The sequence below is a fragment of the Pleurodeles waltl genome, chromosome 8 (genome assembly GCF_031143425.1).
Source record: "Pleurodeles waltl isolate 20211129_DDA chromosome 8, aPleWal1.hap1.20221129, whole genome shotgun sequence".
Taxonomy (NCBI): domain Eukaryota; kingdom Metazoa; phylum Chordata; class Amphibia; order Caudata; family Salamandridae; genus Pleurodeles; species Pleurodeles waltl.
Genome location: NC_090447.1, coordinates 1,173,857,384 through 1,173,874,035, shown reverse-complemented (window position 1 = coordinate 1,173,874,035; position 16,652 = coordinate 1,173,857,384). Strand labels below are relative to the sequence as shown.

Sequence of the window (16,652 nt, the reverse complement as noted above, 5' to 3'; positions counted from 1 at the left end):
GACTGTGAGGTGCTAGCTTGTGTGGCCTGACCCCGAAACCCTCCTCTAAAAGGTGTTTTGCGGAAGGTGTTATAAGATCCTCTGCTCTGCGGGGAGTAGAGTGCGCCCATGGCCTTGGCAGTGTCAGTGTCCTTCTTGAGCTTTTCTATAGCTGTGTCGACCTCCGGACCGAACAGAAGTTTCTCGTTTACTGGCATGTTAAGCACTGCCTGTTGAATTTCTGGCTTGAATCCAGACGTTCTGAGCCATGCGTGCCTACGGATGGTAACCGACGTATTAATGGTTCTTGCGGCCGTGTCTGCTGCATCCATGGAGGAGCGTATTTGATTGTTGGAAATGTTTTGACCCTCCTCAACAACCTGTTTTGCTCTTTTTTGCAGATCTTTTGGGAGATGTTCAATGAGATGCTGCATCTCATCCCAGTGGGCTCTGTCGTATCGCGCTAGCAGCGCTTGTGAATTTGCGATGCGCCACTGGTTTGCTGCTTGGACAGCAACCCTCTTCCCGGCTGCATCGAACTTCCTACTTTCTTTATCTGGGGGAGGTGCATCCCCAGAAGTGTGTGAGTTTGCCCGTTTTCTGGCAGCCCCTACCACCACAGAGTCTGGTGGCAGCTGAGAGGTGATGAAGACAGGGTCCGTAGGAGGCGCCTTATACTTTTTGTCCACCCTAGGCGTCACTGCCCTACTTTTAACTGGCTCCTTGAAAATGTCCTTTGCATGGCGTAGCATGCCTGGGAGCATCGGCAGGCTTTGGTAGGAGCTGTGGGTTGAGGAGAGGGTGTTAAATAAAAAATCATCCTCTACTTGTTCCGAGTGTAGTTCCACATTATGGAATAGAGCTGCTCTAGCCACCACTTGCGAGTAGGCTGTGCTGTCTTCCGGTGGTGATGGCCTAGTTGGGTATGTGTCTGGGCTGTTATCAGACACTGGTGCGTCGTACAAGTCCCACGCATCCTGATCTTGGTCGTCGTGGCTCATGGCGGTGTGAGCTGGCGAATGTGACGGGGTGTAAGTTGGCGAAGCCGGAGTTACAGGTGGAGGCGAGGGAGGAGGTGTTACCTTTTGTGTTGTTTGTTGCTGAGGAGTAAACTGAAGCGTTCTCTTTCGTTTGACAGGTGGGAGGGTACTGATCTTCCCAGTCCCCTGCTGAATAAAGATACGCTTTTGCGTGTGATCCACGTCAGTGGATTGCAGTTCTTGTTCAAATCTATGTTTCTTCATTTGAGAAGACATAGAATGCTCTTCGGTATAGGAGCCAGAAACAGGGTCTGATGTCGCTTTTTTCGGCTCCGAAAGCCCTGTCGATTGTTTTTTCGGCTCCGAGGTAACCTTCCTCTTTTTCTGTGCCGAAAATTCTTGGCCTCTATGGTCTTCGGCGCCACTGTCTCGGCGTCGATCGGTGTCGACACCGAACTCTCGGTGTCGATGCTTCTGTTTAGCACTCTCTCGGTCCCGAGGAGGCTGCGTGCCGGTGTCTCGACCGAAGTCGGACGATCTCGACACTGAATGGGCCTTTTTCGGTGCCGATTGTTGGTCACCGAGAATTTGGGTGGAGCCATGGCCGGTTGGCAGTGGCGTCCCCTGGGCCTTCTTTCCTTTTTTAAGGTTTGATCTCGACGTCTTACTCACGGTTCTTGTAGAGTGTAGCTCGTCGGAGTCTGAATCCTGGATGGAAAAGGATTCCTCCTGTTCCTCTTCTGTCTCGAACTGTGGACGCTCTTTTGGCGTGGACGCCATCTGGAGTCTTCTCGCTCGACGGTCGCGCAGAGTTTTTCGGGACCGGAACGCCCGACAGGCCTCACAGGATTCTTCGCTGTGCTCGGGTGACAGGCACAGATTACAGACCGAGTGTAGGTCCGTATAAGGATATTTGTTGTGGCATTCGGGGCAGAATCGAAACGGGGTCCGATCCATCGGCGTTGTCCTCCACGCGGTCGGGCCGACTAGGCCCCGACGGGGTGCCGAAATCTACCCCGAAGGGCACCGAGGCGCTTCGATGTTGAACGCGTCGTCGTATGTGTCTATCTCTAACCGGATCGCAACGATACCGTCGAAAATCTTCCGTCTTCAGCTAACTTTCCGTTCCGAAACTCGGAGCGACAGGAACACGTCCGAACCCGATGGCGGAAAGAAAACAATCGAAGATGGAGTCGACGCCCATGCGCAATGAGCACAGAAGGTGGAGTCACTCGGTCCCGTGACTCGAAAACACTTCTTCGAAGAAAAACAACTTGTAACACTCCGACCCAACACCAGATGGCGAGCTCATGCATACCATGTGTATCTACAGCGACAGATGCCATCGAACATATATATATATATATATATATATATATATGCACTGCACCTATGCAAAGAAATCCCACAGAACTCTTCTATTATGTTCTCAGGTAGCGGTCATAAGTCCACGGTTGTGGACCAGCAACTGGACACCCAAGAGGAGGGTTCCTTGCCAACCAACAGCACCTCTGTTTCATGGTTGCCTGCCAACCATTTCATTGTGACGCACAAGCAGGCACTGACCAATGAATTAGAAGAACCTTGTTCAAATCTCAGTAGACGTAGGGAGTTATCAATGCAAGAGACTGTCTCAGAGCCAACAAAACAAACTAACTTTCCCCGAGGATGGAAAATATGTTAAACTGAATGGGAGAGGAGGGTCGAGATTTGGGGCACAAAAGAAGCCACTACAACATTTGCAGATCTGCAGAGACTGAGAAACTACTTGAGCCCAACTAGAAAGGATGGACATGAACCACTACATAGTGAGGCTAGCCAACCCTGCAGCACAAAAACAGTCACTCAACACACCAAATCAAAAGGTGCAGGCAGAGCTACCAAAAGTAGCACAGTTCATAGTATCATCGCAAGTGGTCCTCAATTCACCCTGAGAAGTACTCACAACCCAAATAAGTGCCTTGCTCGAGCTGAAAACACAAACAGCCAAGTCAAGGAATCTGCTGGCATTTAGATAACTAAACGATTATTTGCAAGATGATTGTCTATTGCCTATTAAAGGGCCAGGAGGAAAATTATAGGATGTTTTTCAGCAGAGCCAGGACGGGCTTCTTAATTAGCAGGTTAATGGCCAAAACATGATATGCTTTGCAAGAGTTAATTTAAAAATAAAAACATCAAAGATCAGTGTACTCAATCAGTTAATACTGTCACGACATACTGTCGTGATTAAAACATTATCAGGAGACTCAAGCAGGATTTTAATTGCCTTTGTGGTATTTGCCGTGATATCATCTTCAACAAATGTGCTACAAGTCCTCCGGCTGCCCTGCCAGAGCACACGTACAAGGGCAACCTTAGACCTAAATACTGGCAGTGGAGCAAAATGCAGATAGTGAACAGGTTTCTGGATTAAGAGGAGATATTGAATGTATGGTATTGGGATATGGTAGTGGAGGAGTACATATGTAGGACTCCTTAACTGATCTACTGCATTACATGATGAGAATAATTATCCAACTATTGCTCTGCACTAAAGCCACAACACTAGTATGCAGACCCTCTGTCCCTTGCCACAACTCTGATCTGTGGGTAGGCTTTGGATTTGCCTGCGAGCCCTACATATATTGGTTCTGCAGGTACTTCTGGGCAGTAATGACTCTCATGAAGAGGAAGATGCTGTCACACAGGCCATGTTCAGATCCCAGAGCATCTAGTCTCCTCGGTTCTCTCCAGCTCCCCAGCCAGAGTTGCATATTCTGGCCAGTGATCGTAGCAGACGCCAGTGTTTTGAACCTTTTGGGAGCAGTTGGGAGGCAAGCAAGTAATTCCGAAGCTGTCCCCGGAGCTTAGGAGATGTCCTCTAAATACTTTTCCCTCCATGTATCGTACTGATTTTGGGATGGGTCATACCCACATACTCTTATGAGTCTATCTGCCATACTGCACGGACATCCTTTCAATCACATAATATTTCTGAGAAATATTTATTTTATTTAAAATTAGATTTTAAAGGTCTTACGAGATTTAAAAATCTTGCTTTAGTGACACTGAATAAAGCTAACTTATTAAACCGCTTTCTTGCAAAAAAAATGTTGTGCCATAGAATGCAATGTTAAATTGGTCCAAGCTGTAACGGGGGTCGAGGTAATTTTAAGGTATTTTGGAATAGACACTTTGTGTAGCAAATCGATCTTATTATTTTCTCATCCAGAGTCAATATTTGAACACATTATTTTAGTCCCTTGTCTATCACAACTAGTACAAACACAGTAAATCCCTATTAGGATATTAATAAACGATGGGATATCATCAAGATGTATAGCCCTTTCCAGTAACCATTTAAAAACGTACCATCCTCTTCAAAGCAGTTCGTAAAAGAAGTACCCTAGAATTATCCAGTTACAAGAATGTTTGGACGCTAAAGGTAAAAAAACGGGACAATACAAATATTTAGAAGTACTTACATTTTTCCAGTGAATCTGAACCAGCTTCACATGTGCACTGAACTTGCAACCATCCTCACGGCACTGCAAAAGGAAACAAACACAGAACAGTTGTTGTGAGGCCTTTCACAAGTTCGGTTTCAACCAGAAATCAGCACCTTCACCAGGTGCTCTGCCTGGTATTTAGGGCTTCTGTAAAGGGCTGGAGGATGCTCAGTTAACAACTGCGCTCTCAGGCCAGTCCTAAAAAGGAGGTCTTTTGTTTTAAATTTACAATAAATGCATTAGATACAATTTAGCACATGTAAGCCAAGTGACACCAATTACAAGGAAGTGAAGGAGGGGAAGGACGCATAGAAAATGCTATTTGTTGTTATGTTCTATTTTTTCAATTAAACCACTGAACAGGTCACATACTGCAGTGATGGTCACTTTTCAATCACATTCGCCAAGCGTCTGAGTAAAATACTGTTCGTGTAAAGAAACAAAGATTCAATAGCATGTTTCTTTTCTGTGCTAGGTTATATCGAGGTAAAGCAAACAGGACTATTTCTACTAATGTTTAACAACAGTCTAAAGCACCAGGAAGAGGATGAAAAAGCAAGAAAATAGTATAATCAAGTCATGCTAGCCAGATATGAGTGGAACACAGATTATCAAAACGCAAATAATAAGCATTTTTCTCTTGCTATGAGCAAAGTGTTAACAGTTTTTGATTGGCGTCAATGTATGATCTTAAACCGATGACGTACAAGGAAGATAGACTGGTGCTTGATCTGTGAGTGTCTGGGCAAAGATTTTCTTCGGAGGCCACGGTGTCTAATGACACCTCTGCTGCCGCCCCCCATCATTCCGTTCCTTCATCTGACATACCTGCTGTGTCTGCAGCACTGCAATGCACAGCACTATGTTGATCCTCCAGTACGTTTGCACAGTACAATAGAGATAACAAGAACATTATTGCATTTTGTCATCTTCTTCAAAGAAGAACAGTCCTCATTTATGCTGAGAGAAATTGATCTCATGTCTGGTGTTAGTAGCTCGAATCTTGTTTGCCATTAGCATTTTGGTATTTGAGGTCCAACTTTTTTCAAAGACAAAAATAAGTACCAGAGTTCAGTAAAATACCTGACTAGGTAGGATTCCACCTACCATGGGTCAACGTGAAAGATCGTACTTGCTTAGGCTGGGTTTCTAAACTAAATCCCAATACAGCCAGACCAAATGCAAGACCACTTTATTGGTTCCACATTACTAAATAGTTCAGCAGGAAGGAGAACACCTGCCTGACCCACTGTGGGACAAATCTAAATTGGAAGAAAGGTCAGTATCTCTCCCTAATTGACTGTATGACGGTGCATGTGAGAAGCATCATGTCCTTTGGTGCCTCTGCTACTTTGCCTTTTCAGCAGGGAAAGTGATGCAATGCTCAAAATTAAAATCTGCCAACTGTAATTATCAGGGCTGCATCCCAGTCCATCATTATTCTGCACACTATGCCACCTCTGTTTGAGCCCAGTCATATGGAAATCATTCTTGATTATGCTCCAATGGGAAAAGTCCAGCACGAATTGCCAGGTCAGGTTCACCCTGAACTGAACACAAGCAATACAAGACCGATCTCATCTTCTATAGGGCTCAGACGGTACTACAATTTTTATGATAAAAGCATACCAAAAAAACAAGCTATTTTACTTACATGTTTGTATTTAAAATATGTTGCTACTGCAAAAGCACAAGAAGTTCCAAGAAAATAGTGTTAATTTCAACCCGAGTGATGTGTGGGCGTGGGAGGAGAAATGTTGAGTAGAAAAAGAAAAGTGAGCCTGGCTGAAAATAACAATCTACATTTCAGATATGCTGTTTTCTACGTCTAGGACGGGCATTTTCCTATTACATTCTTAAGGTAAACAATGGACCAACTTGGTTGAAAATGTTGAGATATTAAATTCTTCTCCGTGTGCACATTTGAAAGCTGATCTCCTGTTCTTTTAAAAACATGTGATTTCTCCACAACATCTGTCTTAATAATTACAGTACCTGTCTAGAACTGTCTAGCACTGCAGAGGTTACTACATGCACGTTGAGAAAAGAAATCATACAAAACAACTACTTTGAAATACAGTTAGCAAGACCAGGACAGGTGAATGGGAGCAAAAGTGAATCCAAGCTGTAGTAAAAAAAAAAAAAAAAAAAAAAAAATATAAGACCCCTAGGGAAAATAAAATAAAGTGACCAGGGTATGTGTATTACTGAGTTGGGTAATAAGCATTTGTAATACAGCTCTAACAAACCCTTGGAAGAAACCGTGATTCATAAATACATGTGTAATTCACTATCTAGGACACATTTTCCCTTGGCATTGGTCCCAAACACTGGCATACTTGTCTGATGTGTTTTGAATCCGCATCCTGCCCATTTCTTCTTCCCACTAGACTCTGTTTCCACCACTTCATGGAGGATACCATGCTTGTGGCAGACAGCACAGCGTTATATTTTAGGGCGCCTCGATTGCAGAATGATGTTGGTCTAGGAAAGAGTTCTGCACTGGACTAAAGTGACAGTGCTGAAGGAGTGGTGGGTTCACTCTGCACAAGTCATGATGCAAGGGGGGGGGAAGGATTCCAAGTATGTAAGAAGCCAATAAATAAGAAGAGGATGGGCTAGCTTCAGCTTGGAAATCCAGAGCATCGCCGGAAAGGAGGTCCTAGAAGGAGTTCTAAATTGCTTTATATCGAAACAAATGATGGACACGGGTGCATTGCTACTCTGAGAATCCAGACTAGTAATTCAGAGCACATACTTATTTACAATGTAGACAAACATACCATTTTAAAAGACGGGGTACACCAGTGTGGATTACACGAGTGGTCAGTCCAGTTAACTGACATATGTTTTACCCTTTAATATTTTTCAGTGCAGAGGGTAGCAAGATGTTACCACCATAGAGAGGATCCGAGGCTTACTGCCTAACCAGCTCTCTCCAACTTCATTCAAGTGATCTTCTGAACAGCGCGTGAATTGTAATCACGTAGGTATTACAATTTAGTGCTATCACTTTCTTTCACTCATCAGATCAGGCAGTTTTCAAACTGCCAGGATCACATGTGTGGCACTCAAACAACCCTCAGCATTCGGTGCAACACAGTGTGCAGCTTGCCACTGGTGGGAAATAAGCCTCACAAATGGGTTGGAGCAGCTAGGAATTGATCAGAATCTGGAAAAACAGCTTTGGCCTACTCTGAAAAGGCGTTTCATAGTTACCATAAGGTAACAATCGGCACTTTACAAAACATCCAAACAAATAAAATAAAAAAATAGGCCCCTGCTTCACATATTTACTCAGTGTTGTGCCGAGCATTACTAATTAATTGTTGTGAGGAGGGTAGTTCTCAAACTGCTGAGCTTGGAAGACACTTTCTTTTGCAGAGCAGCCTCTCACAATAAATGCTGTCTCAGCCCTGTTCTTTTTCTATCAACTGATGTCTTTCCTGGACGCCCCTCCTCCGTCCGCCGAGCATTAGTTCTTTGCACAGCTGTGCCTCATAGTTACAGCTGTCTCAGGTCTTGTTCCCTCTCTGTCACTGGCACTTCCATGGCACGTTTTTTTTCCCTTGCGGTCTCATTTTCTTTGTGCAGCAGTCAATCACAGTTATGGCTCTCTTAACTTAAGTTCCCCCATCTCTGCAGTCTACCGTGACAGTTGTACACCATGGGCAGCCTCACTTTTTCTATGCACAGATCTCTCGGCCCCCGTTCCTTCTGCCCCACCAACAAGTGCTTCTCCGTGCACAGTCTCTTTTTATGTCATGTTATCTTCCATAGTTGGCTACCTTTGCTTTAAACTACCAGCTTGCCTCACTGATGTTGTCCTTTCTTACTGCCTATAATATCAAAAACGGTCTACATGTTAATTTACTTACAAAGAATGTCATTAAGTCTCTTCATTCCTTATCTCCCGCACCCATCTAAATCTAACATGAATGGGAAAAGGGAGATATTGCATGCTCTTTAGCAGTTTATATTGTCCAAGCATGTACTCTCCAAAGTAACGGTATTTTGAATATATCCGTTATAAATTCCAGCCATGTAGTTCTCTGGACATCATTTGGTCTTAAACCCCAAGTTGAATGAAGCTTCAACTAAAAGGTGGAATGGTGGGTTGAAGAAAAACAGCACAGATTCTCATGGGGATATTGTAAAACCGGCAATAAGGTGCAGTGAGCTCCGATAAGTCTTCCAGGGCAGTAATTTAGATAATGGACTCATCAATCTGCAAGGTCTCAAGGGTAAACAAAGACTATGAGAAATGTGTTTCCCAGTAATTATTCTTCACATCCGTGCACCCTCTGGAATAAAGGAGTACGGGAATCTTATCAGCAATTGAACAGCTTAAAGTAAGAATAACTCCAAGATGCAGTGCTGATAAATCAAAGAACTAACAAGCGAGCAAACAATGCTGTGTTCAAATGAATCTCTAAAAATAGATTTAATATCAAATAATGGAGAGGTACATCCACTCACTGCCTTTGCATATTCCTGACCTAAAAGTGATACACAGTCTCTGGCTTTGCCCTCATTTCGTTATTACTACTGCAACGGTATCTACTTAGGACCTCTCGCAATTCGTTTAAAATCTCCAACTTCCTCACATCTGTCAGAAGTGTGCTACAATAAATGTACGCTTGTCACGAACAAAAATAAGCCCAATTCTAAGCCTCCCCCCACTCAAAAGTCAGATCTAGGACACAATATGCACTGTGCTTTGTGCAAATGCTCTATTTTGCTTAATAAATTATCTGAAAGAAAAATAAAGTAGTTTTATGGCACGTAAATGAAAATAGAAAGTACAATTTGATGGCTGGTAATATAACATATCTGTTTGGTAAATATTAAGGTTGTATGTATGTACGCCTTTAGTAACCAATTTATCAAGTTTTTTTCAACTGTAAACTGGAATTGCAACTTTCGGTTTGAACAGAACTATAACACGCTGTATCCCTTCCTGAGGCCGGCAGCACTGGTTTCCAACACCTTGGAATCTATAACCTTCCACTGTCTCCCGCACGGACTACTTTACTTGGCTTCCCAATAAAGCCCAATGTTAAGAGTAGGTGTTTAATTTTAATGGTTTCTCTGGGGTTTGTGTGACTCTAGGGGAATTTGGCAATGTGCTAGTGTAGGAACTGGTGAAGCGGCATGTGCCCCTTCCCTGAGTGACCTAACAGCTTGTGATATCTCATATTTCAACTTTTTGTATCCCAAGTCAACAGGCTCATCCAGCGTGCACATTGAGGCTTAAGCCTGTCATCTGAGTTTCAGAGCCTGGTTTTGGGATCAAGTGTGCCCTCTAGCTGACTAGAGACTACTGTCAATGTCCTGCATTTTCCTTTGTAGTAAGCCAGGGTTCTGTGGCAGTTAGCTTCAGGGAAATGGTTATGTTAATTTTATAATGTGCATCTGTTTCCACGGAGGTGAATCGGTACGAAAACCCCTATCAAGCGAGAACAAGGCAATTTAAAAAACAAGACTGAGGTTTGGTAAAGAGTTGTCTTTTGGAATTTCCTGAAGGCCAACCCATTTGAATGCAACTTTAAATTTGGAGGGAAGGCAGTGCAGACAGAAAAAAGTGACCTAGATCCTGCCTCGTTATAGCAGGAACAGTATAAGAAGCATAAGACGTCAACATAAGCTGGCCGAAGATGATGAATGAATGATGGGTGATGCAGAGGTTCTTGAACAGAACTATTTTACTTATGGTCAAACAATGAAGATCTGTCGGGATAAGAGAGATATTAGTGCGTCTGGGTAGGCTGAATTGTGCAATACCTGTACAGTTTTAAACCTAGAGCAAATTAAATAATTGAGCTTTTCGAAAGTACAAGTTAGGAGCACTGCAATAATCCTGTAAAGAGAGGATTGTGGCCTGGAGGGCTGCTTTTCAACACTGTGCTGTAAGAAATGCACAGCTCGAGTTTATTTAGAAAAAGCAGACTAAAAGGGACCTTCTTAACATATGTTTCTAGGATTAAGGTATTGCCCATTATTTACCAAACAAACAGGAGAGGAAGACAAGGGGGTCTGAATGTAAATGGACTTTCCGCTACCTCTGTCTAATCAGCAGCAGTCATAGCCATCTTCTCTCTATCGGGTCAGGATACAGGGATAGGCAGGTAAAGCCACCTATTTAGTAACTTGTGCGGTCCCGTCCATGCTTTTGGCCCGCGTCATTGCTGCTCTTAACATGAAACAGGCATACCTGTTGCAAATTGCATGATCCACGGAAATGAGCGCAAGAGGTCATTTTTGTTTCTGTTCACAGAGTGTGAATTTAAAGCAATTCAAATACGTTCGGCTTCACACACAAAAACAACAGGGAGTGGTGTATCAGGAAAGCAGCACAGTCCTAGGCACGCAGGAAGAAGGAGGCAGCAGCAATGACTACTACTAAATCCAACATCGCACTCAATTGTATGGGATAAAGTCCAGTGTTGAAAAGTCGCCTACAGTGAAGTTGACCTGAAATGCCCATTGTTATAGCTAAAGACGATTTCACTGAAGTACACTTTAAAATGTTGTCATTTTCATGGCTCTGTGCATCTTAATTGTTAGAGTACAGCGGGTAGTGGAAGGGAGTACACACACCCCTCCACAGAACCCGTCCCCTCCTAACCTTTTTTTACTCAGAGAGCCTTCCCCCAAACCTTCACCCTCAAATACCTTTCCTTTTCTATTGTATTGTGGGAGACACTCCCCGATCCCACTGCCAGAACTCTCTCACCCCGACCTTCCTCGTCTTCTTTAGCAGGGGTATGCCTCCTACCCCTGCTCACGCACAACACATCTTTTGGTGGGGCTAGGAGCACTGCCCTTGAACAGCTCTGATCTAGCACCTGCAGGAAGCCCTGCAGCCAGTGCTTAATTTGTGCTTGTTGTTTCCGTTGCGGAGCACCGGCACTTATTTTTGAGGGCCGGTGCTTATTTTTCCTCCTCATGCATTCACTGCGAGCAAAAAACACAAATGGGAAGGCGAAGGAAGAGAAAAACGAAAAAGGGTCACAATGGGAGAAAGCAGAAAGCTACAAGAGTGAGCTGAATGGACACAGTGCCTTTAAATGGATTAATGAGGCCCGAGATGGCTTCAGGATTACGCTGCCTCAGTATGCCGCGTTCGCACATTTAATTGCAGCAGCCGCGTTTTTAAGAGGCGGGCTTTGAGCACCGGCACCTTTTTATTTACAAATTAAGCACTGCCATGCCCGATAACGCCATCCTTACAGTGTTACGTTTTTTTCCCATACGTTTCTGTTTTTTATTCCAAATCCATATGTGTATTGTGTTTTTGAGAAGCATAACTTTAATCTGTCAGCATCATTGCAGAATAGGAACTGCAGACACAATGTTGGCAATGCTAGGCTAAAATGGATAAAAAGTAGAGCACTGGAACGACGGCGACGAACCAATCAAGCAAGACAGAAGTGGTGAAACTATTTCACTATAAATCACTTTATGGACAAGGCAGACAAATTTAAATTGAATCCTCTCAATCACTGACAGCTAACGCCAGAAGAAACATGAAAATATTTTTTTACATTTGAAGAGAACTGTAACTGTTTTTAATTTGTTTCAGTTTGAAGAAAGCAGGTTTTGTAATGCACATCTGCCACTGAATCTGGCTGACGCAAAAGCATTCCGTAGCAAAAGGTAAGGGAGTCCACGAATAAGTTCTGAACCGTCTTCAGAACACATTTGATAGTAATAGGATTTTGTCACAGTGCTTATCTGTGGGGTCATATTTAATTTGGACACACTACTTTTAAGTATATTTATCAGCCACACATTTGCTTTCAAAAGTGTATGGAACTATGGATATTTATCAAGAGGCGCAGGTGATGCATTCTCTTCATTCCCCAAGACTAAGTCAACATTACTTTATGCTGATGATACCAGTCTGGCATAAAGAAACTTTTCAAAAGAGTATACCTTAAAATCAGTGTAAGGAAATGCCTCCTTGGCATGGTTACCCCCTGACTTTTTGCCTTTGCTGATGCTATGTTTTGAATTGAAAGTGTGCTGAGGCCTGCTAACCAGGCCCCAGCACCAGTGTTCTTTCCCTAACCTGTACTTTTGATTCCCCAATTGGCACACCCTGGCATCCAGGTAAGTCCCTTGTAACTGGTACCCCTGGTACCAAGGGCCCTGATGCCAGGGAAGGTCACTAAGGGCTGCAGCATATCTTATGCCACCCTGGGGACCCCTCACTCAGCACAGACACACTGCTTACCAGCTTGTGTGTGCTGGTGAGAACAAAACGAGTAAGTCGACATGGCACTCCCCTCAGGGTGCCATGCCAACCTCACACTGCCTATGCAGTATAGATAAGTCACCCCTCTAGTAGGCCTTACAGCCCTAAGGCAGGGTGCACTATACCATAGGTGAGGGCACCAGTGCATGAGCACTGTGCCCCTACGGTGTCTAAGCCAAACCTTAGACATTGTAAGTGCAGGGTAGCCATAAGAGTATATGGTCTGGGAGTCTGTCAAACACGGACTCCACAGCACCATAATGGCTACACTGAAAACTGGGAAGTTTGGTATCAAACTTCTCAGCACAATAAATGCACACTGATGCCAGTGTACATTTTATTGTAAAATACACCCCAGAGGGCACCTTAGAGGTGCCCCCTGAAACCTTAACCGACTATCTGTGTAGGCTGACTGGTTCCAGCAGCCTGCCACAACCGAGATATGTTGCTGGCCCCATGGGGAGAGTGCCTTTGTCACTCTGAGGCCAGTAACAAAGCCTGCACTAGGTGGAGATGCTATCACCTCCCCCAGGCAGGAGCTGTAACACCTGGCGGTGAGCCTCAAAGGCTCACCCCTTTGTTCCAGCACCGCAGGACACTCCAGCTAGTGGAGTTGCCCGCCCCCTCCGGCCACGGCCCCCACTTTTGGCGGCAAGGCCGGAGAAAATAATGAGAACAACAAGGAGGAGTCACTGGCCAGTCAGGACAGCCCCTAAGGTGTCCTGAGCTGAAGTGACTAACTTTTAGAAATCCTCCATCTTGCAGATGGAGGATTCCCCAATAGGATTAGGGATGTGACCCCCTCCTCTTGGGAGGAGGCACAAAGAGGGTGTACCCACCCTCAGGGCTAGTAGCCATTGGCTACTAACCCCCCAGACCTAAACACTCCCTTAAATTTAGTATTTAAGGGCTCCCCTGAACCTAAGAATTTAGATTCCTGAAACCTACAAGAAGAAGACGACTGCTGAGCTGAAAAACCCCTGCAGAGGAAGAACAGAAGACACCAACTGCTTTGGCCCCAGTCCTACCGGCCTGTCTCCTGCCTTCCAAAGAAACCTGCTCCAGCGACGCTTTCCAAAGGACCAGCGACCTCTGAATCCTCAGAGGACTGCCCTGCTTCAAGAAAGACAAGAAACTCCCGAGGACAGCGGCCCTGCTCCAAAAGACTGCAACTTTGTTTCAAAGGAGCAGATTTAAAGACCCCTGCAACTCCCCGCAAGAAGCGTGAGACTTGCAACACTGCACCCGGCGACCCCGGCTCGACTGGTGGAGAAACAACACCTCAGGGAGGACCCTCCGGCGACTCCGAGACTGTGAGTAACCAAAGTTGTCCCCCCTGAGCCCCCACAGCGACGCCTGCAGAGGGAATCCCGAGGCTCCCCCTGACCGCGACTGCCTGAACTCCATTCCCCGACGGCTGGAAAAGACCCTGCACCCGCAGCCCCCAGCACCTAAAGGAACGGAACTCTTGTGCAGGAGTGACCCCCAGGAGGCCCTCTCCCTTGCCCAGGTGATGGCTACCCCGAGGAGTCCCCCCTTGCCTGCCTGCAACGCTGAAGAGATCCCTTGATCTCTCATTGAAAACCATTGTAAACCCGACGCATGTTTGCACACTGCACCCGGCCGCCCCCGCGCTGCTGAGGGTGTACTTTTTGTGCTGACTTGTGTCCCCCCCGGTGCCCTACAAAACCCCCCTGGTCTGCCCTCCGAAGACGCGGGTACTTACCTGCTGGCAGACTGGAACCGGGGCACCCCCTTCTCTCCATTGAAGCCTATGTGTTTTGGGCACCTCTTTGACCTCTGCACCTGACCGGCCCTGAGCTGCTGGTGTGGTAACTTTGGGGTTGCTCTGAACCCCCAACGGTGGGCTACCTTGGACCCAAACCTGAGACTTGTAAGTGATTTACTTACCTGTTAAAACTAACAATAACTTACCTCCCCCAGGAACTGTGAAAATTGCACTGTGTCCACTTTTAAAACAGCTTATTGTGTTTTATGTGAAAAGTATATATGCTACTGTAATTATTCAAAGTTCCAAAAGTACTTACCTGCAATACCTTTCAAATGAGATATTACATGTAGAATTTGAACCTGTGGTTCTTAAAATAAACTAAGAAAATATATTTTTCTATAACAAAACCTATTGGCTGGATTTGTCTCGGAGTGTGTGTTCCTCATTTATTGCCTGTGTGTATGTACAACAAATGCTTAACACTACTCCTTTGATAAGCCTACTGCTCGACCACACTACCACAAAATAGAGCATTAGTATTATCTCTTTTTGCCACTATCTTACCTCTAAGGGGAACCCTTGGACTCTGTGCATACTATTCCTTACTTTGAAATAGTGCATACAGAGCCAACTTCCTACATTGGTGGATCAGCGGTGGGGTACAAGACTTTGCATTTGCTGGACTACTCAGCCAATACCTGATCACACGACAAATTCCAAAAATTGTCATTAGAAATTGTTTTTGCAATTTGAAATTTTTCTAAATTCTTAAAAAAGACCTGCTAGGGCCTTGTGTTAGATCCTGTTTAGCATTTCTTTTAGTGTTTAAAAGTTTTGTAAAAGTTTGAATTAGAACCTAGAACTAGTTTTAGATTCTTAAAAAGTATTCCAACTTTTAGAAGCATAATATCTAGTGCAGAGATGAATGTGGTGGAACTCGACACCACACCTTACCTCCATCTTAAGATGAGGGAGCTAAGGTCACTCTGTAAACTAAAGAAAATAGTAATGGGCCCCAGACCTTCCAAACTACAGCTCCAGGAGCTGTTGGCAGAGTTTGAAAAGGCCAACCCCTCTGAGGATGGCAACTCAGAGGATGATGATAGTGACTTGGAGGGTGATTCCCCCCTACCAGTCCTATCTAGGGAAGACAGGGCCTCTCAAGCCCTGACTCCAAGCATAATAGTCAGAGATGCTGGCTCCCTCACAGGAGGGACCAACCTCTCTGAAATCACTGAGGATAACTCCAGTGAAGAGGACATCCAGTTAGCCAGGATGGCCAAAAGATTGGCTTTGGAAAGACAGATCCTAGCCATAGAAAGGGAAAGACAAGAGATGGGCCTAGGACCCAGCAATGGTGGCAGCAACATAAATAGGGTCAGAGATTCTCCTGACATGTTGAAAACCCCTAAAGGGATTGTAACTAAATATGAAGATGGTGATGACATCACCAAATGGTTCACAGCTTTTGAGAGGGCTTGTGTAACCAGAAAAGTGAACAAATCTCACTGGGGTGCTCTCCTTTGGGAAATGTTCACAGGAAAGTGTAGGGATAGACTCCTCACACTCTCTGGAAAAGATGCAGAATCTTATGACCTCATGAAGGGTACCCTGATTGAGGGCTTTGGATTCTCCACTGAGGAGTATAGGATTAGATTCAGGGGGGCTCAAAAATCCTCGAGCCAGACCTGGGTTGACTTTGTAGACTACTCAGTAAAAACACTAGATGGTTGGATTCAAGGCAGTGGTGTAAGTAATTATGATGGGCTGTACAATGTATTTGTGAAAGAACACCTATTAAGTAATTGTTTCAATGATAAACTGCATCAGCATCTGGTAGACCTAGGACCAATTTCTCCCCAAGAATTGGGAAAGAAGGCGGACCATTGGGTCAAGACTAGGGTGTCCAAAACTTCCACAGGGGGTGACCAAAAGAAAGGGGTCCCAAAACCTCCCCGGGGGAAAGGTGGTGAGACAGCCAAAAACAAAAATAGTAAAGAGTCTTCTACAGGCCCCCAAAAACCTGCACAGGAGGGTGGGCCCAGAGCCTCTTCACAAAACAATCCTGGGTACAAGGGTAAAAACTTTGATCCCAAAAAGGCCTGGTGTCGTAGCTGTAGTCAGTCTGGACACCAAACTGGAGACAAGGCCTGTCCCAAGAAAGATACCACTTCTAACTCCACTCCAGCTAGAACTGGAATGGCCAGTCT

The 16,652-nt window shown here is 44.9% G+C and overlaps 1 protein-coding gene across 1 annotated transcript in view; it reads right to left on the bottom strand.

Annotated features, from left to right (window-relative positions):
- NUFIP1 (nuclear FMR1 interacting protein 1) overlaps positions 1 to 16,652 on the bottom strand; it is a 243,974-nt gene that overhangs the window by 182,115 nt on the left and 45,207 nt on the right. Inside the window, exon 4 of the mRNA XM_069205411.1 lies at positions 4,427 to 4,489. Coding sequence (XP_069061512.1) covers positions 4,427 to 4,489 — 63 coding nt within the window. The remainder of the gene's footprint in view (positions 1 to 4,426; positions 4,490 to 16,652) is intronic.